General features: G+C 44.9%; 1 protein-coding gene across 2 annotated transcripts in view; it reads right to left on the bottom strand.

Annotated features, from left to right (window-relative positions):
- RARA (retinoic acid receptor alpha) overlaps positions 1–21,825 on the bottom strand; it is a 139,157-nt gene that overhangs the window by 3,891 nt on the left and 113,441 nt on the right. For both annotated transcript variants that reach the window (XM_033918476.1, XM_033918477.1), the window contains one exon: positions 7,915–8,073. In XM_033918476.1, the coding sequence (XP_033774367.1) occupies positions 7,915–8,073 (159 nt within the window). The remainder of the gene's footprint in view (positions 1–7,914; positions 8,074–21,825) is intronic.

Below are 21,825 nucleotides of genomic sequence, written 5' to 3'. Positions count from 1 at the left end.
TGTACCCTAGTCTTTGTGCTTAAATTCACATTTAACTATTCCATGTCACTTATGTTTATTAAAAACTTTATATACCGCAAAACAGCCTAAAGGATCTAAGCGGTTTACAATATATAGTTCACATTCATTAAGAAAAGATCTCCAATTAAAAATAGGAAAGGAAAGAATAGCAAGTTAATTTTTTTTTTCATAAAATACTATAATCAGCATCTCAATAGTAACAATTTTTTTTTTCCAATTATCTTTATTAACAATTGCAAAGGAACATACAACCATGAGCAGAACAAGCATAAAACAGAGCATCCAGAAAACAACACGGGAGACAATGACAACAAATGGTGCTCAGTACAAAAACCCCATGGGTGGATGCCCATCGCAATTGACATTTTGAGATATCAAACCCCTCCAAACAAAACACACACAAACCCCAAGCCCTCACCGCAGACCACAACAAACACTCCGCACTCAAACCTCTAGACAGCCATACACCCAAATGCTCACTCCCTCACACACACAGGTGCAGCTACCCGTGGAAAAACAAAAACACAAAAAGAAAAAAGGAGAGAGAGCAACAGCCCCCTCTAGAAGAAAAATCAAGATGAGGGTTCCGTGCCCACTGTCTCCAAGCTGGAACAGACCTTCAACGCCCGCTACCACAGATCTCGATAGCAACGGTGGGTCAGAGTCCCAGAACTAGGGACACATTGAAGCTCACACCACCCCCACCTCAACCAAACGAGCCATCCATTGCGGAAAGGATGCCACAGAATTGTCCACACAATGCTGCAACAGGAGCTTTTTTACCACCAAGACAGCCATGTAGAGAACCCTGCGTTGGGGAAGCGTGAGCCCCCCCTCAATCAATTCATGTTGATCTCCCAAGAGCAGAAAACCATAAGACCATGGCACAGCTCGTTGGAGAATGTGCTCCAAAAAAAGGAGAGCTTGCAGCCATAATTCAGAAGAAGGGCATTCCAAAAAATGGTGTGTACCTAAGAAACGATTGCATTTGGTACAAACTGCTTCCTCCCAAAGGCCCATACGAGCTCCCTGAGCCCGAGAAATATAAGCCCGATGCAAAATTTTAAATTGCATTTCCCGAAAATCCGTGGAACCCCCCAAGGCGTGCACAGTGGCAAAGAGATCAAGAAAGGCCTTACGATCCAGGGTAGTGCCAAGCTCTGATTGCCACTGGGAAGCCAGTCGATCAATAGATCCCAGGTCCAATGCGTTCTTCAGAATCTGATACCAGATAGCTAATTTGTTAGAAGCGGGAGATACCTGAAAAAAACTGAACATCCAAGGGACCACAGAGCCAAGCATCCCCCCAGCGACGGTCTAAGTACAAGTAATAATGCCGGACCTGAAGGTAAGCCCAGAAGTGAGTCTGAGGCAGTTGCCAGTGAGTCTGCAGCTGGGCAAAAGAAGGAAAATGACCCCCCCCACGGTAAGAATATCTTGAAGAGTTCTACCCCCTCTCTGCTCCCACTGCCGAAACCAGGCGTGGCCCACTCCTGGAGGAAAGTCAGTATTTCCATACAACTGTAACAAAAGGGAAGCTGCCGGAGTTTCCCCCTGCCGACGCCGCCACCACCGCCACGCAGGCCGCAGAGGTAAAAGATACGCAAACTTAGCCCCTCCCCCCGGTATAGCCGACAACGGGGTGTGCAGAAGGGTTAGGACCGAGTGAGGAGCACACCAGGACTCTACCCAACCTTATGAAGAGAATTTATAACAACCCGACCATCCTTCATGAATAAAGCGAAACAGAGCGGCGACATTATATCGAAGATCGGGAAGGTTCAAACCACCCCTATATTTATCCAAAGCCAAGGTGGCATAGCTAATCCTGGCCCCCTTATGAAGCCAAATGAAACAGGAGATAATCGAACGAAACAGACACACCTCTTTATCAGTAACCCAAAGTGGCACAGCCTGCAACGGATACAAAATCTTGGGGAGAAGTACCATCTTAGTCAAAGCACACGACCCCAAACACCCAGCGGAAGATCTCTCCATTTATCACACAAGTGCTGAATCGCCTCCAGATGACGTGTCACATTATATCGGTACAGAAGCTTGAGGTCCGGGCTTAAATATACACCAAGGTAACGCATCGGCCCCTTCACCGGTGGAATCTCGAGACTCGCATGCCAGAACTCCACCTTAGTGGACCGTAACAGAAGAAGTTCAGATTTGTCATAGTTAACGCGCAGACCAGAAAGATCTCCAAAGGAACGGACCAAAGCGAGGACCCGTCCCAAATCCCGTCTGGGTTGGTCCAGATAAAGGAGAATATCATCGGCAAAAAAATTAATGCAACTCTCCTTGCTCCCAATGCGAATGCCCTGAATATTCGGATCGCCTCGAATTCTAGCAGCCAGTGGTTCGATAGCTAACACGAAAAGTAACGGGGACAACGGGCAGCCCTGTCGCGTCCCCCTTCCCAAAGCAAACGGTGCAGTAAACTGACCATTGACTAAAAGTCTGGCCTGCGGCTATATATATAAGCTACTGATCCAATGATGAATAGAACCCTCTATGCCAAACTGACGCAGAACCCAGAAGAGATATTGCCAAGAGATACTATCAAATGCCTTCTCCATGTCCAGGCCTACAATAGCCGATTCGCCCTCCAGACCACGCCTGGAGTGAAGGGCCATCAAAGCTCTGACCAGATTCATTGACACATATCGGCCTGGCACTAAGCCTGTCTGGTCCTCATGGATCAACAGCGGCAAAAAGGCATTCAATCTATGCGCTAAGATCGCGGCAAAAAGTTTAGGATCCTGATTAAGGAAGGAAATAGGCCGATAAGAACCCACCTGGGCCGGGTCCTTGCCAGGCTTAGGCAAAAGCACAACATGGGCCATATTAGGAGTCTTCAAACCCCGATTCTCAGAGAGCGCATTAAATACCCCCGCCAAAGCAGGAGATATCTGATCCGACAGAATCTTGTAATACTCAGATCCAAACCCATCTGGGCCCGGTGCCTTAGCTAACTTAAGCTTCTTAATACCAATCTGTACGTCTTCGGAACTAATAGGGGCATTCAGTTGCTCCAACTGTGCTTCTGTCAACCTAGGGAGCTTGAGCCCCTAAAAGAAAGCATCCCTATCAGCGTCCGAGAACGGTTGGTTAGCATACAGAGATTCATAAAAATAAACGAATTGCTGTTGAATCTGCCGTTCCTGCATGTAACAAGTACCCTTCGGGTCCCGGATGGACAGGATAACCTGACGGGTGCGCGGAGGCCGGATCAAATTGGCTAACAATCTCTCCCTGTCTTACCCCCCCAGGCATACAATTTATACCGTTGAAAATAGATATCGCGAGAAGCCCACTGCGTCAAGATTGTATTTATCTGCCGCCGGACGGTCAGCAAACGAAGTTTATCGTCCGCTGAAAGATAAGTACAGTGGCATGCCCTCAACTGCCGAAGCTCCCCCGATAGTCAGGAACTCCGCATCCAGGAACTTCCGCTTGCGAGAGAGATAAGCAATAATGAACCCCCGCAGAACCGCCTTGAAAGCCTCCCAATAGGTCACTGGATGAACATCGGCAGTGTTATTATGAGAACTATACTCCAACCACTGTTCCCGAAGATATTTATGAAAGTCAAGATCTCTATAAAGGTAACACGGAAATTTCCAATGTCGCTCCTCGAGTTCCGGCGTAAACTGAAGCTCCATGACAACAGGCGCATGGTCCGACAAAGGAACCTCCTCGATAGCTATCCCAGACACCCTTGGGAGCAGAGAGGGCGATACCAGCAGATAATCCAACCTAGCATATACATTGTGGGGGTGGGAATAAAATTTATAAGTGCGTTCGTGGGATGTAAAATCCTCCAAATGTCCAACAACTGCAACTGACTAAGCAGAAAATTTACCCCCTTAACTCCGTGGGCCCTTGCCACTGTCTTTGCCGGACTACAGTCCAGGGCAGGATCCCATTGTTCTAACTGGGGGAGACAACGTGCCTTTCCACATTGTTACATTGGCCTAGCCTGTTCCCATTGTTCTAACTGGGGGAGACAACGTGCCTTTCCACATTGTTACATTGGCCTATTCTTCTGCTGTCTCCAAATCTTTTTTCTTGACGCAGGACACATGAAGCAGAATTTTAGAAAGGACATCCTACCAGGTAATTTCATCCTCCTAGAAAAGAGCAAAACTCCAACCTTAACAAACCTAGTAATAAACTCGATCTCATACACCATTCAACACACACTAAAACGTCTTGGAGTACTGATTGACAGAGGCTGTACCATGCAACCTCAAATCAACAAAGTAATAAAAGCATCATTCGTGACTATGAGAAACCTAAGACAAATCCGAAAATTCTTCAACAAGAAACAATTCTAACTTTTGATACAATCTCTTATCTGATATTAAAGTCCCCTCCCACCACCGGTTGGTAATCAGGATACATGGCTATCTGGCAAGCAAAGCTGAAAAAAATTTATGATTATACACATTAGGAGCATACAGATTGCAGGATAACCAGTTGTGCCCCCATAGCTCCCCTAACACTATAACATAGCGTCCCTCCGGGTCTTGGAGGACCTTGTGAAGGTGGAAGGGCAGTTGTTTATGAATAAGTATTGCAACCCCTCGTTTCCTGGTACCAAAGGAGGAATGATAGACCTCACCCACCCAATCCCTGCGAAGCTTGAGATGTTCTGCCGAGGAGAGATGGGTTTCCTGCACAAATGCAATATCCATTCCCCTCTGTTTGAACCAGTTCAGAACCTTCTTCCTCTTGACAGGAGAGTGGATCCCATCCACATTTAAAGTGGCTATAGTCAACTTAGGCATGTAGGAAAGAGACTTCCAGACTTCATAGTAAGAAACCAAATAAAGTGGATAGAAACCAAATATAGAGTGGATAGAAAGCCCCCCAGCTAGGCCTCCCACCCAGATGAACTAGGACACCAGCACCCCAAAAAGGCCCCAGTGACTCAAGATCAAAGCAAAAGCCTCCCAAGGGTGATGCACCACCACACATCCATTCCTCCCCCCTGACCACATGCACACCCACCACTCATACCAACAGTCACACACATCTATCAGCCCCCCTACACCACTCCCATACCCCTCCCTCCCACGTCCCCAACCAACCCCCCAGAGAACCCCGTCTCCAAAGGCCCCCCCAAAACTCCAGCCCCCCACATAACAAAAAACTAAGAACACAAAACTGCACTCCCCAAAAAAGGAACATCCTAAAGTCCAGGGCTGAACTCTCATAGACCCACAGTCTCCCACAAAGACAGCCTTCGCCATTTTGGGAGAACGTTCAACTTTCCCTGAAGCCCTCACTGATCTCACCAGCAGTCCAGACCCACTAGGAACCAGTCAAAAATACTTGCAGAGGCAGGGACTATAGGCACTGTATCCAGGAGCAGAAAGTCCATCTCGCAGGACCAGAAACAGACCAGTGGCCCAAGCAGAACACCAAGCCCAGAGCCTTCCAGACAGGGCAACATGCCTCCCGCTCAGGGCAACGAACGCCAATCAGAACTGTCCTCAACAGTCCAACGAGAACCAGGAACTGTCGCAAATAGAACAGCACGGCTGATAACAGATAAATTTAAACAGCTGGATCCGCCGCCAGGGCTCCACCATTCGCTATTACTGGCAGGGAGTCCATAAAACGCTGTGCCGCAGCTCTGTCGGTGAAAGTTTGTGGCTTCCCATCTCTCCAGATGCGCAGAGACGCCGGGTACACAAGTGCATACCGCACTCCCCGGCGATGAAGCGTGGAGCAAAGCGGCGCCATTTCCTTGCGAAGGGAAGCCACACGTAAAGAATAATCATTGAACAGCAACAGCTTTTTCCCTTCATATTCCAGCTGTCCAGATTTTCTAAAGGCTTGCAGAATAAGCTCTTTGTCCTTCCAATTAAGATATCTAGCAATCGCTGCTCGGGGTCGGTTGTTATCCCCCACGCTCCGGCCCACACGGTGCGCTCGCTCGAAGGTGAACCCAGCTGCCGGCATCTCCAAACCAAACCGCGTGGGGAACCAAACTTGAAAAAAATGATAGAGATCCTGGTCCGCCCGTAGCTCAGGCAGCCCCACAACGCGTAAATTATTCCGGCGTTGGCGATTCTCCTGGTCATCCAGCCGGTCCATCAGTGTGGCCACCTGGGACTGCAGAGCAACCACACTCGCTCGGTCCTGCAGCGCTGCATCCTCCCCATCAGACACCCTCTGCTCCACCGCCGCTATTCGTCCCACTTGCGCCTCAAAGCGCTCATGAATGCAGTCTACAGCCGACTGCAATTTATGTAGCCTGTCCTCCGGGGCCACGGTCACCATGCATGATATCTCCTGGGCCCATTCACCCCATTGCACCGGAGCAGGGGCGGGAGTCGGGGACGTCGCCATCTTGGGCAGAGAAACCACTGTCTTGTGCTTTGGCGTTTTCGCCGAGAAATAAGCTGTCCTGCGGTCCCACACACGCCCTCCCCTGTGCGGAACGGGCCGGGAAGCGCAGAAGCAGATGAACTGTCCGAAAAAGTGAGTTAAGCCGGTGTTTGAAGACTGCGGGACGGAGAGCTCACAAACACACATCTGCTCAAGTCAGACGCATCACGTGACCCCAATAGTAACAATTCTAATAATAAAAACTATAAAATAACTCTAAAACAATCAAATCTCAATAAACCACAACTAACGAATACAACTGAAACACTTATTTTATAGATCTGTATCAAATCTGCCTTCAGCAGTCTTCGCCAAGCTAAAAAAAAAAAAACCAAACCCCTAACCTTTTTCATTATTTCTCACAGGGAAGTCGTTCCATCTGCTTTTATTATTTTGGTAATACTTCTCTGTAACTTACCTAATTCTGCTCTATCTTTTTTTTGAGATGTGGTGACTAGAATTTCATACAACATATGTTTCATTCTCCAGAAAACTACAACTCTCTGCACATCTGTAAAAGCTTTAAACCAGCTCTATTACAGGCTCAATGTTGCACCCCAGCAGTACAAGCAAGAGGAGAGAAGAGAGGTCATGTTAAATCACCTCCAATGATTACTGAATCTCTCCAAACCCATCAGTTTACTCCCCAAATCATCAAAGAAGCCCCCTGGTTCATATTTGGGGTGCAGACATTTATGATGTTATATATCCCATCGCCCACGGTCTCTCGCAGAATGAAGAGTCTGCCTCCAGTGTTGCATATCTAGTCCAAGAAGCCACAGAGATCACGATATCCTCTCCACCGTTTTTTCTCTCCAATTATTTGATTAAAAAATAAAGAGCTAGTGAAAATTTAGGAGAGTTTAATAAACTTTCTTTACACTTTCTGTAACAGGACTCTAAGCAAGTTGTCTCCTTAAATGCCATAGACCTTTTCGTGAGTATTAAAACCACCCATTATGTTGGCACAAGCACTGTGATCAATAAATCTTATTTCACATCCCCCATACTTCCTATATGCACCCTTAACACACACGCACACTCTTGTAAATGTCTGCCCAGTCGCAATAAAACAGACCCAACTCGCAAGAAAGCATGATGCCCTGTACATCGTTACCTTTCTGAGTTTTCTTTCTCTCAAGAAGCTCCTTTCATGTATTCAGGTATTCTCTACCCATAGAACTCCAATTAATTCGTAAGTTTCCCTTTTAGATTATTGTTTAGTATTCAGACTCATTGTATGGTATTGTACTTAGACTTATTGTACTGTATTGTATTTAGACTCATTGTAATGTATTGTAAGTAGACTTATTGTATTGTATTAAGACCTTTTGTTATTCGCTGAATGTCCAGCCTTCTTACAATGTAAACCACCTAGAAGTCGCCTGACTATGGCGGTATAGAAAAATAAAGTTATTATTATTATTATTATTAAAAGGTGCAGCTCTGTACTACTGTCTCCAAGAGAGGTCCCTTCCAGCCTACCTTTGGCACTGATGCTGCGCAGGTCTGTGATCTTCATCAGCATCTTGGGGAACATGTGAGGCTTCGAAGGCCTCCTCTTCCGCACATAGATCTTCAGGGCCTCTAGCAGTGGTTCCTGCAGCTTATCCACCTTGTCTGCCTGCTCTAGGTCCTGTCGATCTAAAGCAGAGAAGAGACCAGAGTCATTCCATACAGATATGTCGATTCCCAGCCACAATAAGCAGCAGTCTGCATTTTTATTTACAGAAGGGGCTCCCATAAACTCCTGCTATGACAATTAGATGGTTTAAAAAGTCTTTAGTGGTTTACTTTTGATGCATATGTATCTCAATCTTACAATCCCCTGCTCTTGTTTTAAAAGGCAGATCTGTTCACATTTTCTGTAATAAAGTTATTATTATTATTATTATATCAAAATGTGTGAACTGAAGTTGAGGACAGTAAAAGGTTTTCCATGTTCAAGGATTTTAAAAGTTTTTAAGGAAGATTGTACTGCTTTTAGAACTTCTACAGGTATAGATCCTGGATGTCCAGCAGGGGTCATTGTTACCTAGGATATGGTCTACTCCCCAAATTCTAAACAGTATCCTTAGGTGACTTTGGGATAATAGATACAGCTGTGTGGGATTTCCTCTTCTACCAGGCATGCTCCTGTTAAAAGCTGGCATCCAGAAGGGTAAATGGTTTCTAAACAATGTGTTTATAGCAAACTAGTCTTATAGCCCGTTACATTAACGGGTGCTAGAATATATGTGTGTGTCTCTCTCTATTTCTTTCTCTCTCTCTCCTTAGCCGCTTTCTTTCTTTCTGTCTTTCTTTTTCCTTGGCTGTCCATCACCACCCCTTGCCTGCTCCCCCTGTCCATTGTCCCTTCCTTTTACCTCCCCTGTGTCCACCACCACCCCTTCACTGCTCTCCTTATGCAGCAGCAGCCCTTCTCCCTTTGTTTTACCTCCCCCCTGTCCAACATTAGGCCTCCGTTCCTTTTTCTTCACCCCCCCCTGTCCATCAGCACCTCTTTCCTTCTCCCCCTGTCCAGCATTAGGCGTCCCTTCCTTTTTCTCCCCCCCTACTCCTTCTTATCCCTATGATACACTTACCTTGCTCTGCCCCTGATCAGAGGTTCCTGACAGCCGCCCAATTGCACCCATTGGAAAAGTTTCCTCTGCGGCATCCCACACCCCTCCTGACATGACTCCCGCTGTCTTTCTTTCTGTCTGTCTCTGTCCCTGGCCCCCTTTGTCTGTTTGTCTTTCTGTGTATCTCCCTGCCTTCTTTTCTTTCTGTGTCCCTTCCTCCCTCTGTCTGTCCGAAGCAGCATTCCCTCCCCCTCCATTTCCCTCCTCCCACACCAGTTCCCTGTGCACCTGCCCCTGTGTCTTTCTTCTTGTCTTTCTGTCTCCCTTCCTCCCTCTGTCTGTCTGTCCAAAGCAGCATTCCTTCCCCCTCCATTTCCCTCCCCCCACACCAGTTCCCTGTGCACCTTCCCCTGTGTCTTTCTTCTTGTAGCGTTTCCTCTACCCCCTTTCCCTTCCCACAGTCACAACTACAAACGTGCGGCCCCCCCCCTTCCCTTCCCGCGGGCCCGACTGGCGATTTAAGCAGTGTGTCAGCAGTCTTCACACGCTGCTTCGGGTCCTTCTACTGCCCTGATTTACTCTGGCACGTCCGGAGCAAATCAGGGCAGTAGAAGTGCCCGAAGCAGCAAGTGAAGACTGCTACACAAGCTGCTTAAATCGCCAGTCGGGCCCGCGGTAAGGGAAGAGGGGAGGCGGTAAGTTCCCGGGTCCCGGGCAGCGGAAAGTTGCTGGGCTCCTCAGTGGGGGCGCTGAGTGGCCGCGGTCCCTCTCCTCCCAGACCCCCCCCCCAACAGAGGAACGGAGATCGACAGTTACAGTCGTTGGCTTCGGCGTCTTCTATCCACTGCGGCCAACCCTAGCGGAAACAGGAAGTAGTCAGAGAGGGCGGGCCGCAGTGGACAGAAGACAGCAAAGCCAGCGTTGGCGCAGTGCAGCGCTTGTCTCTTTATTTTTAAAAGCGGGTGAGCCGGCGAGAAAGAGGAGGTGGTGGTTTTGGCATTGAGTGAGGGCGGGAGGGGGGGGGGGAGTCGCCGGCTGTGCTGTGCTTTCCCGATCTGTCCGCCGCATACGCACTCTGGCCACGGACCTACGGATCAGGGAAGACAGATCACGCAGGTCTGAGTGCGCATGCGCGGCTAGCTTTTTATTATATAGGATAAGGTCATTGCTGCCTGCCTTCCTTATTTTAATTCATCACTTGGACTTGAATGTAAGATGTGAGGGAGTGTGTGCCGGAAGCATAACCAAACCATACACCAGATCCACAAAGTCCCAGAGGAACTGCTGGTAAAACACACGCTAAGGGTAATCTGGCTTCATAAGAAACCTCAAAGCTTAAAAAACAACCAAGAAAGAAAAATTCTTTAACCTACAGTACAGAGTAGCTCACCCAAGGAAGATTTACAGAAATTACACAGAAAAATCTGTACTCCTCTCTAAAATGGAAGAGAGTTCAGGAACAAGAACTTAAATCCCAAATACATAAAAACTTAGTCTGGGCATTTCCAGTGCCTCTCGAAAGAGATCAAACCTATGCAAAACTAAGACAGTAGGGCACGTTTGGCAATGAGGAGAATGTGCTAGAGTCCTCCTGCCCCTCTCCCCCAACAGCAGCCTCTGCCTTCTGGTACCTCACTCCCACCAGTTGCGTAGTAAGGAGGGGGGAGACCGCCCTGGCTGCTAACTTGGTAAGGGCACCAGCACCTCTCTGCTCCCCCCCCCCACCCCCGTGTATCTCCTTAAATCTTCTCCAGCGTAAGCAGCTTCTCAGGCCTGCTGCTCACGCCGGCCTGGCTCCCCTCTGAAATCACTTCTGGGTCATGGGGTCAGGAAGTGATGTCAGAGAGGAAGCCAACTGGCACAAGCAGCAGGCAGGAGAAGCTGCTCATGCTGGCAAAAATTTAAAGAGGTACGCAGGAAGGAGAGGCACGAGTGTGGCGTGGGGGCATACAGGAAGGCGTCATCTACCCTCGCTATGCCAGTGACTCCAACACTGCTCTTATGGAGGGTATCTGCAGTTCTAGAGCAGCACAAGGTGCCACAGCTACTGGTGGGCAGTGTGTGTGTAGTGTGTGGCTAGAGCGATGTATGGCATTATATCCTGAGATTCATGAGAAGTTTGGAATCCGTACAACAGGAAAAAAAACCCAAACCCCCAACTACAATCAGTGCTGATGTCTCACAACTGTCAACAACATGCAATAACCAGGGGTACTGCTGTGTTGCATAAATATAGACAGCTGCACAAAGTCACCACTGCTTGAACCTCCTATTAGGTCCTGTGGTATGTCAAATTAAAATTCCCTGAAACCAGAAGTCCTATTTCTGGTGCATTATTAGCATACTCTGCATCACTGTATAAAAATTCTGTATTTGGGTAAGAGGTTTAAATTGCAGTACAAAACAATTATTGCATGCACATTGTAATGATTTCTATTATTCTGCACAACTGCTGTGCAGAATTTGTTTGGGCGCAGAATTCCCCCAGAAGACAACCCTATAAAGCAAAGATCAAGGAAGGTTTCTAGACCCGGCGTTCTCAGATATACCCAGCTAATCAGGTTTTCAGGATACCCACAATGAATACACATCAGATATATTTGCATACAATGAAGGTACTGCATGCAAATTTATCTCACTTACAGCCTCAAAAACTTGATGTTAAAGCCAGAATATATCCAGCATTCTAGGAGTCGAATGACATTAGCGGCCGTGGGGGGGGGGGGACCCTTGATAAAGCACACCAGTGCAAAACATGTCGGGTCATTCCCTCCCGGGCCACGCATAAGATAAGTAAAGTTAAAATTTAGCATGACAAGTCAAGCAAAATCTTATTTAAAGGTTATTAAATGATATTTATATCATCTATTATAAATTATTCAATTATTTAAATTGGAGTATAAGCAATAAGTGCTGGGGCCAGTGATGACGAGCCACATAACTCTTCCCGCTTGAAGTTTTTGCTAGGCGGTGGAGTAGTGGGTCTGAGGCCTGTGTGCTAAATAAGTATTGATATCCAGCATGGGGTTTGGCATTGCAAATTTATCTCCTGCATATTCACTGTGGCTATCCTGAAAACTTGACTAGCTGGGTATGTCTTGAGGACTGGGATGAGAACTAACACCAGCAACAAATGCAATTTACAAGTGTCAAAATCCAAAGGGCATAACCAAAGAACACCAACCCAGTGATTCAAAAGCACATGTGAACATAAGCAATAGACCTCGGAGACCTTGATGATCAAAAACCTGCATTAGCGTTCTTGACTTACATAGGTCATGTCTCAATCATTGGTCATAAAAATTCCCAAAATATGAATTTTTATTAAATTTCAAATTCAATTTTTGTTCATAGAAAAGCACAATTCAAAATTTAAAGTTTAAATTTAAAGACAGCACTCATCTGTAGAACAAATGCCACACTTGAACGCCAGCTCTACTCCTTTAAACCCTAAGGGGCCTCCATTTCACCAAATGTTTGAAGGTTCATGAGGGGTTAAGTGCTGAACTGCTTGTGAGAAAAACTTCATTCACCAAAATGGGAACTATGTTGTAAAGTTATCTATTCTGAAATGACTCCACCTGTTGAAAAACGTCTTCCATGTTTGAAAGTCCACAGACCATTCATCAGGAACTCAGTTTGTTGACTAAGAGGTTTTGTGTTCCCAGAAGGTAAGTGACTACTAAAAATAGTCCCATGGTCAACACAACCTTCCTGACAAAGGGACCCTATGCCTCCTTGTATTGTTTGTATAAAATATGACTACTTGGTTGCTTGAACTTGCAAGACTAAATTGGCAGCCCTTTCTCTGAAGGTTGGAAGAGGATTTTGAACTGCTCTGAGCTCTAACTGGTTATCATGCTCCCTCTAAAGACTGGCCCAGTGCGTGCAAATTTTTTTTCATGTGAGTGACAAGTTCTAAAACCCAACTATTTTTGATTCTAGTATTAAAATGCATTTTTGTATATAGCAAAAAAAAAAAAATAAAAAAAAAATAAAAAAATCACATATATGGTAACTAATTTAATTTTGTTTGAAAGTTGAGTCAGGTCAGTAGTTTTGTGAGTGACCATGTGAAATGTATGAGTGATTGCTCACGTGCCCACTTAGAAGGAACATAGTTGATTATGTGGCGAAGTCTCTCTAGAAGTCCATGAACATTGAGTCTGCTCTTGTCAATGTCAAGGATGGTGTTAGTGAATGAATTTTTCTTCCTTTGAGCAAGTTGTTCTCTGATATGCCTCCGGATATACCCGACTACTCTCGACTTGCTAAGCTAATCTGAATGTCTTGTATGTAAGATCACTGTCTGTGTACAGTCTCTTCCTCTGTAAACCGCTCTGAACTGTTGTGGCACTGCGGTATACAAAAATAAAGCTATTTTTATTATTTTATCATTGGTCTGTTTTGGTGAAAACTTTGGTTACAAGAATTGGCTCCATTGGAGCTTGAGCTACTACTAAAGCTCTCTTGTGTATAAAGTCTGGCTAAAGGGGACATATGGACTTTAGCTGGACAATGAGACAAGATGTTGTGAACTGTCATTTCTGCTTTTTCACAGGAAGGAATTTCTTTGTATGAATGACAGCAACTATAAATTCTAAGATCCAAGTTAGAATCGGTATGGATTTCAGTATATTGATTTCAAAGCCTAGGCTTTGGCGAGTATTCATGGTGGTCGAAAGAGAACATAGTAACATAGTAAATGACAGCAGATAAAGACCTGAACAGTCCATCCAGTCTTCCCAACATTGACACTCATTATATATTCATGTTTAAATTGTCTTTTCTATAATATTTCTGGGCAATAGATCATAGAAATAAAATAACACTTCCATAAAGGTCAGATGTACACTGTCTGTGAGTGTATAGAAGTCAAAGTGTAGGTATAAACATCCGTTCTCAATGGAGGAAAAAGCCTCAGACAAGGGCCCTCCCACCACCACAATGGTGGAATAAAGGTGGTAGATCGGTGTACCGATCATTCAAGTTAAGTCTGATAAGGTGTTTTTTCATCTATCACCCAGTACATTTATTACATTTCAAACTAGTGTAGTGTCCTTTTAGTTTAAGGAGGTTTTTTAAGCCAATGAGGTGACCGCTCTACCACCTTTATTCCACCATTGTGGTGGTGGGAGGGCCCTTGTCTGAGGCTTTTTCCTCCATTGAGAACGGATGTTTATACCTGCACTTTGACTTCTATACACTCTCAGACAGTGTACATCTGATCTTTGTGGAAGTGTTATTTTATTACAATTGGTTTCTCACAATATCCGAATTGTTTGGCAATAGATCATAGAAAGCCATCCGATATGGTCTTTAGGTTCCCACTGCTGGATTTGCCATTGAAGCCCATTCCAGCAAAACCTAACCATCCTGTCACTGGAGCTTCGATCAAAGCCCTCCCCAACTCATCCTAAACCAGATCACCATATACTGGATGCTCAGTATCGGCCTTAGTTTGTTTTATACCATTCATTTTCTAATTAGAGATCCTCTGTGTTCGTCCCATGCTTTTTTGATACAAACTGGATTTAGAGTCTCTCAATATTAACCAATTGGGTTAAAGGGTAAACAAAAATGCCCATCCTCCCTAAGGAAGCCCCTATCAATATCACATCTGGTAAAAACACAAAGGTGAGGCAACAGACCGAAAGGAATGACTCTGTACTGGAAAAGGGAGATGGAGAAACAAAGTATAGAGATTTTTTATACCCAGGATGAATTGGTAGATGGGGATAGTTGTATTTCAAGGAGGGGGTAGGACCAGGCCCTGAGGCTGTAGGGACCTTTCCCTCAGTATTAGCTGGCCTATAGTAGGGCCCTTCCCCATTTGGACTTAAAAATGGTTCCCCACCTTTGCCACTGGACAGGCCATGCTGCCGTTTTCCTTGGAAGAATTAATGGTAATGCCTCTTAAGATGGATGTTTTCAATAAATGAACACATCTTGTTAGAGAATGGGAAATGTTATTGAATGAAACTTCCTGAGCTCTCTTACATGCTGTACTGAGCACAACAAGGTCACACCATATCATCATCGTCATGCTGGGACCCCTCTGTTGGCTTGATTCTAAATTTTTTGTTTAAATTTTTCATAGCTATAGTTCTACACCTGTATTGGGTTCACCAAGCAACACTGGTTCTGAGTTTCATGATTGAGTCATTCAGTTTTATTGTAGCTAATTTTTCTTATTATCTGTAAAAGAGAAAACAGCGGCTGGCTTCAAAAAGTGCTGCAGCTAGGAGTGCATAATGTCACCAACTGGAAGTGACTGCTCGAGGAGCTGTCTTTCAGGGATCTTCATAATGGAAAAAAAGCATATGGAGGAGTTTCTTCCCTAATGAAAAGCCCAATGCTGATGATACAAGAACAGATAATTGTTGTTTGTCCTTGACATCTCATCCTAGTAAAGGCCATGGGACGAAGCCATCTGAGCTGATAAAGGCAAAGGATTGCGACGTGTGAAGTTATAAAATTCACGAACGACACAAAACTCTCCATAGGGTTAGAACTGTTGAGGAAGGTAAAGAACTACAAAGAGACCTGAACAAACTGAGTGAGCGGGCAAAAAAATGGCAGATGAGCTTCAATGTAGAGAAATGTAAAGTCTTGCACATAGGGAAAGGGAACCCGATGTATAGCTATACGATGGGAGGGAGGGTACTGGGGGAAGGCAACCTAGAAAAGGACTTGGGGGTATTGGTGGATATATAACAATGAAGCCGGTGGCACAATGCGCAGCGGCCTCAAAGAAGGCGAACAGAATGTTGGACATTATCAAAAAACGTATCACAACCAGAACGAAGGAAGTTATCCTGCCACTGTATCGGGCGATGGTGCGCCCGCATCTGGAGTACTGCGTCCAATACTGGTTGCCATACCTTAAGAAGGATATAGCGATACTCGAGAGGGTCCACAGAAGAGCAACAAGGATGATAAAAGGCATGGAAAACCTTTCATATGCTGAAAGGCTAGAGAAGCTGGGGCTCTTTTCCCTGGAAAAGCGGAGACTTAGAGGGGACATGATAGAGACTTATAAGATCATGAAAGGCATAGAGAAGGTGGAGAGGGACAGATTCTTCAGACTAGCGGGGACAACAAAAACAAGAGGGCATTCAGAAAAATTGAAAGGAGACAGATTCAGAACAAATGCTAGGAAGTTCTTCTTTACTCAGAGGGTGGTAGACACCTGGAATGCGCTTCCAGAAGAGGCGATAGGACAGAGTACGATATTGGGTTTCAAAAAGGGATTGGATGATTTCCTGAAGGAGAAGGGGATTGAAGGGTATAGATAGAGGATTACCATACAGGATATTAAATGATTAGGGAATAAAAGATTTAGGCAAAGGATCACTTACAGGTCATGGACCTGGGGGGCCGCCGCGGGAGTGGACTGCTGGGCACGATGGACCTCTGACCCGGCAGAGGCAATGCTTATGTTCTTATGTTATCCAGTTGTTAGTTTGAATGAAGGGTAATATGGTAGCTTCAATATTCATTCTGAACCATTCTTTTACAATATATTCAAATATCTAAAACTGGAAACATTCTCCCAGATTTTTTGGTACAAGAAAATATTTGGAACGGAAACCAAGTCTCAATTCACTTCACTGTGTGGTACCTTTTCTATTGCATTGGTTAAGAGCAAAGCCCTGGATCTGTTGAGAAAAAAAATGATGTTAAGTTCTACAGAAGATCTGTGATTAAGCTGGCTTCTGACTCCCTGGTAGAGGGTCAAAGTAAACCTTCGAACACCTGAATCATGTTCAATATCCATTTGTCTATTATGTTCTTCCAGTGTCCAAAAACAGAGTTAACCTTCCACCTATCGGTAAATTGCGTATGAGGTTGTAATTAAAAACTTGACCCAGGTTAAGAATGAGCCCGGTTGCCCTGATTCTCAGGCTTCTTGTCCCTCAGTTTTTGTCTCTTATTATATTGTTGACAAGGATGCAATGTCTACTGTCTCACGCAGTCATGGGTTGGGTGATCAAAGTCCCCAGGTTAAGTATGGTTTATTTGGTTTCATATACCACTCTTTAAAAAATAACAGAGCAGTTCACAATATGTAAAAACTAAAAGCAGAAAGGAAACACCAATTTATAACACGTAAATGGAAAGATTCAGTTAGCAAAAGAGAGGGAAAAATACCTTCCATTAATGCTTTCGTCTGACTTCTGATGATCAGGGAATCCCCAGAGCCACAGATTAAAAGCTTTCTCAAACAAGCAGGCTTTAAAGGAAGGATCTATACATTTGATAGGAAGAGAATTCCATAAGGATACTGATATGTGGAGAGTACTGGGAACCGATATGTGGAGAGCGATGAGGAAAAAGCAAACGTGCTAAACAAATACTTCTGTGTTCACGGAAGAAAATCCTGGAGAAGGACCGAGATTGTCTGGCATAGTAACACCAGAAAATGGAGTAGATTCTGCGCCGTTCACGGAGGAGAGTGTTTATGAGCAACTTGAAAAACTGAAGGTGGACAAAGATATGGGACCGGACGGGATCCATCCCAGGTTACTGAGGGAGCTCAGAGAGGTTCTGGCGGGTCCTATTAAAGACTTGTTTAACAAATCTCTGGAGACGGGGGTGGTTCCTGGGGATTGGAAGAGAGAGAATGTGGTCCCTATTCACAAAAGTGGTCACAGAGATGAAGCGGAAAACTATAGGCCAGTAAGCCTCACTTCGGTTGTTGGAAAAATAATGGAAGTGTTGCTGAAAGAAAGGATAGTGTACTTTCTTGAATCTAATGGGTTACAGGATCTGAGGCAACATGGCTTTACAAAAGGTAAATTGTGCCAAACGAACCTGATTGAATTTTTTTGATTGGAGAGCTGGATCGAGGACATATGCTACATGTAATTTACTTAGATTTCAGCAAAGCCTTTGATACGGTTCCTCATAGGAGGCTCTTGAACAAACTTGAAGGGCTGAAGTTAGGACCCAAAATGCTGAACTGTGTTAGAAACTGGTTGGACAGATGCCAGAGGGTGATACTTAATGGAAGTCGCTCAGAGGAAGGAAAGATGAGTAGTGGAGTCCCTCAGGGTTCGGTGCTGGGGCCAATCCTGTTTATGAGTAACATTGCTGAAGGGTTAGAAGGAAAAGTTTGCCTTTTTGCGGATGATACCAAGATTTGTAACAGAGTAGACACCGAAGAGGGAGTGGAAAATATGAAAAAGGATCTGCAAAAAAGTTAGAGGAATGGTCTAATGCCTGGCAACTAAAATTTAATGCAAAGAAATGCAGAGTAATGCATTTGGGGATTAATAATCGGAAGGAACCATATATGCTGGGAGGTGAGAAGCTGATATGCACAGATGGGGAGAGCGACCTTGGGGTGATTGTGTCCGAAGATCTAAAGGCGAAAAAACAGTGTGTGTCAAGGCGGTGGCTGCTGTATAAAGAGAGGCGTAGCCAGTAGAAGGAAGAAGCTGTTGATGCCCCTGTACTGGTCGTTGGTGAGGTCCCACTTGGAGTATTGTGTTCAGTTTTGGAGACCGTATCTGGCAAAGGATGCAAGAAGACTTGAAGCGGTCCAGAGGAGGGCAATGAAAATGATACGAGGCTTGCGCCAGAAGACGTATGAGGAGAGACTGGAAGCCCTGAATATGTATACCCTAGAGGAAAGGAGGGACAGGGGAGATATGATTCAGATGTTCAAATACTTGAAGGGTTTCACTGTAGAACAAAATCTTTTCCAGAGAAAGGAAAATGGTAAAACCAGATGACATAATTTGAGGTTGAGCAGTGGTAGATTCAAGAGCAATGTTAGGAAATTCTACTTTACGGAGAGGGTGGTGGATGCCTGGAATGTGCTCCCAAGAGAGGTGGTGGAGAGGAAAATGATAATGAAGTTCAAAGAAGCGAGGGATGATCACAGAGGATCTAGAATCAGAAAATAATAGTAAATATTGAACTAAGGCCAGTACTGGGCAGATTTGCATGGTATGTGTCTGTATATAGCCTTTTGGTTGAGGATGGGCTGGGGTGGGCTTCAATGGCTGGGAGGGTGTAGATGGGCTGGAGTGAGTTTTGATGGAGATTTTTGACAGTTGGAACCAAAGCACAGTACTGGGTAGAGCTTTGGATTCTTGCTCTGAAATAGCTAAGAAGAAAAAAATTGAAATTGAAATCAGGTTAGGCAGACTGGATGGATCATTCGGGTCTTTATCTGCTATCATCTACTATGTTACTATAATTCCTCAGGTAAGTGAAACATTAAATAGCTCTCACAAAGGTGAAAAAAGGCAACATCTGGAAAGCAATACATACTAATGCCTGTAGTATGGTAAAATAAGGTTCTGGATCTAGTGGCTGTGATGGAAGAGGTTGATTTGGATTTGGTGGCAGTCACAGAAAATTATGACTGAGATATAGTTATATCGGGCTATAATCTGTTCAGGAAATACAAGATAGGAAGAAAGGGAGAGGGATAGCATTATATGTTAACAATTAAAAATACTTGCAGAACTTACAGAGTAAGGAACAGGCACTGTGGGTTAATCTGGAAAGAGAAACTGGAAAGTGAATTTTACATTGCTGCGATATAAAGGTCTCCTTCACATACAGAAGTGGAGAGGGATTTAATTGAAGTCATTCAAATATAGCTGTGAAAGGCGAGTACCACTAGTGGGTGATTTTAATATGGAGCATCCATTTTGTGGGGGCTTCTAGGAGAAGAGAGATCCTGGAATCTCTACAGGAAGAACTATTCCAGCAATAAGATGACAAACTTCCTTTTATTCTTGGAGGTACAGCTCCTGGCCTGGCGTCATAATTGCTTCTTGGGGATCCTGATGATGGGAGATGATAGAGATTTGGTGGTGCCACTCTCAAGCCTTGAAATGATCTCTGGACCGAAGATCCTCACGAGTACTGCCTACAGCCACGAAAATTACCTTGACCTGACCCCCTAGAGGCCCTTGTCCTGCTGTCTGGTAAAGATTTTAGTTTATGATCCTGCACACTGGCCATTAGATCATCAAGACCCTTACCAAAGAGCAATTGACCTTTAAAAAGCAATTTGCTCAGATTAGCCTTAGAGGATGAATCTCTCGCCCACTGTCTGATCCAAACCATTCTATGGGCGGAAACAGCATATGCGGAGACCCTGATCAGGACTCTTAAAAGATCATATACAGCATCTGCCATATAATCCACTCATGACATAAGAACTGGGGATTTGTGTTGGCATCTGCTCCCAAAACACGACATAACCTCGAGTGGCAAGCACATGCAATGTACAATGCAGCGTCGCCTTCAACACAAACGCCGCAGCCTCAAATTGTTTAAAGACAAAGTCCAGCCTGTGGTCCTCTGCATCTTTCAACACCACTCCCCCTTCCTTGGGGATAGAGGTACGCTTGGTAACCTGTGCCACCTTCGGAAGAAGCAACAGCTGATGACAAAACTCCAGCCAATGGACACTAATTTTCATGACCTTACCACCTGAAGGTAATTTTCATGACCTTACCACCCAATAGTCTGTCAACATCTTAGTAATGTCTGGATAGGAGGGAAATCATGTGATCCAAGCCTTAGTGCTGCACTGAGCAGCAGAGGGCTGTGGAGGCTCTATGTTTAATTTTTGAAGGGACTCTAATTATCTCCAAAAGCGCTGTGGGCTTAAAACAGCTTGCGCACTGTCAGGTCTTCTCCGAGATCCAGGGCTGCCCCTGGTCAGGGCCTGGTCCTCCCAGGTGTGATGCAGAATCTCCTACTACTGAGGACCCAGACTGAAAAAGTAAAAGCATAGATACAGAATCCACTTCATCTCAGTCCTGACTGAACCTCCATCTCTTGCACGTAGCTCTGCTGTGAGGAAACTGTGAGCTACCATCACCACAATCCCCAAGGAGTCAATGCAACCACAGTAATTCAAGTACACGTCATACATCATACTAAAATTCTGGAGCAAAACCCTGACCAGGACACCCAGAGGGCCCTTCCAGGTGCTCCTGTCTTCCTTTCTAGGGTTTTAATGGCAGATGCGTGCCTGCGCTTCACCAGGGACGCACTTTCACCATTTCCCAGCTCCAACTGGGATTTTTGACCTGGAATTCGAGCCAACTGGGACCCCATACCGTCAGTGGGACTAGAGGAAGCTAAGCCAGTGGCACCAGCCACCACACGTGCCGCTTGGCATTTGGGACACTGACAGTCTTCGGCCAGCCATTCAGCCCAAATCTGGCATGAATCCTGGTCTGAGGAGTCCATCGAGACGGATTTTGAGCCAAATCGAGATGCTTTGAGGCAGATAGAGGCTTTTATTCTACAAATCAGGAAATCTTATGTTGGCCACCATGGCAGCCATTTTGGCAGCAAAAACAGCCTGTGGGAGTTAGAGAGTAAAACAAAAAATAATAATAATAAAAGAAATCAAGGAATAGGATTTTAAGAAATGGGGGGGAATCACTCCAACACCTTCCCCCCCCCCAGCTCTAGTGTCTGGATTCTCCTGCAATGTTAAGGATAGCTCCTTAGTGAATTTTTTTTAAGACATTTCAAATATGATGTTTAGTTTATTTCAGGCTTGATACAAATCAGAGGAGTGCACAATTAAAATGTTAAAATGAAACTACATAAAAACAAAGAATAGGGATAATACAGATAGAAAAAAGGAGGAGAGACTCTGAACTGGGGTCAGCTAGAGTTAAGCAGCCGTCACAAATTGAAATGCTAATGTAAATAGATGAGTTTTTAGAATGGTATAAAAAGTAGAGAGCATTTGAGCAGAACAAACTTCTATGGGAAGAGCATTTGAAAAGAACAGAAGCGATACAAAAAAAGATGAATGATGTGTTGACTAAGTGAACAGTAA

Source organism: Geotrypetes seraphini, chromosome 13 (genome assembly GCF_902459505.1).
Source record: "Geotrypetes seraphini chromosome 13, aGeoSer1.1, whole genome shotgun sequence".
NCBI classification, from domain to species: domain Eukaryota; kingdom Metazoa; phylum Chordata; class Amphibia; order Gymnophiona; family Dermophiidae; genus Geotrypetes; species Geotrypetes seraphini.
The sequence above is the reverse complement of the archived record's forward strand: the minus strand, read 5'-3'. Positions and strand labels throughout refer to the sequence as shown.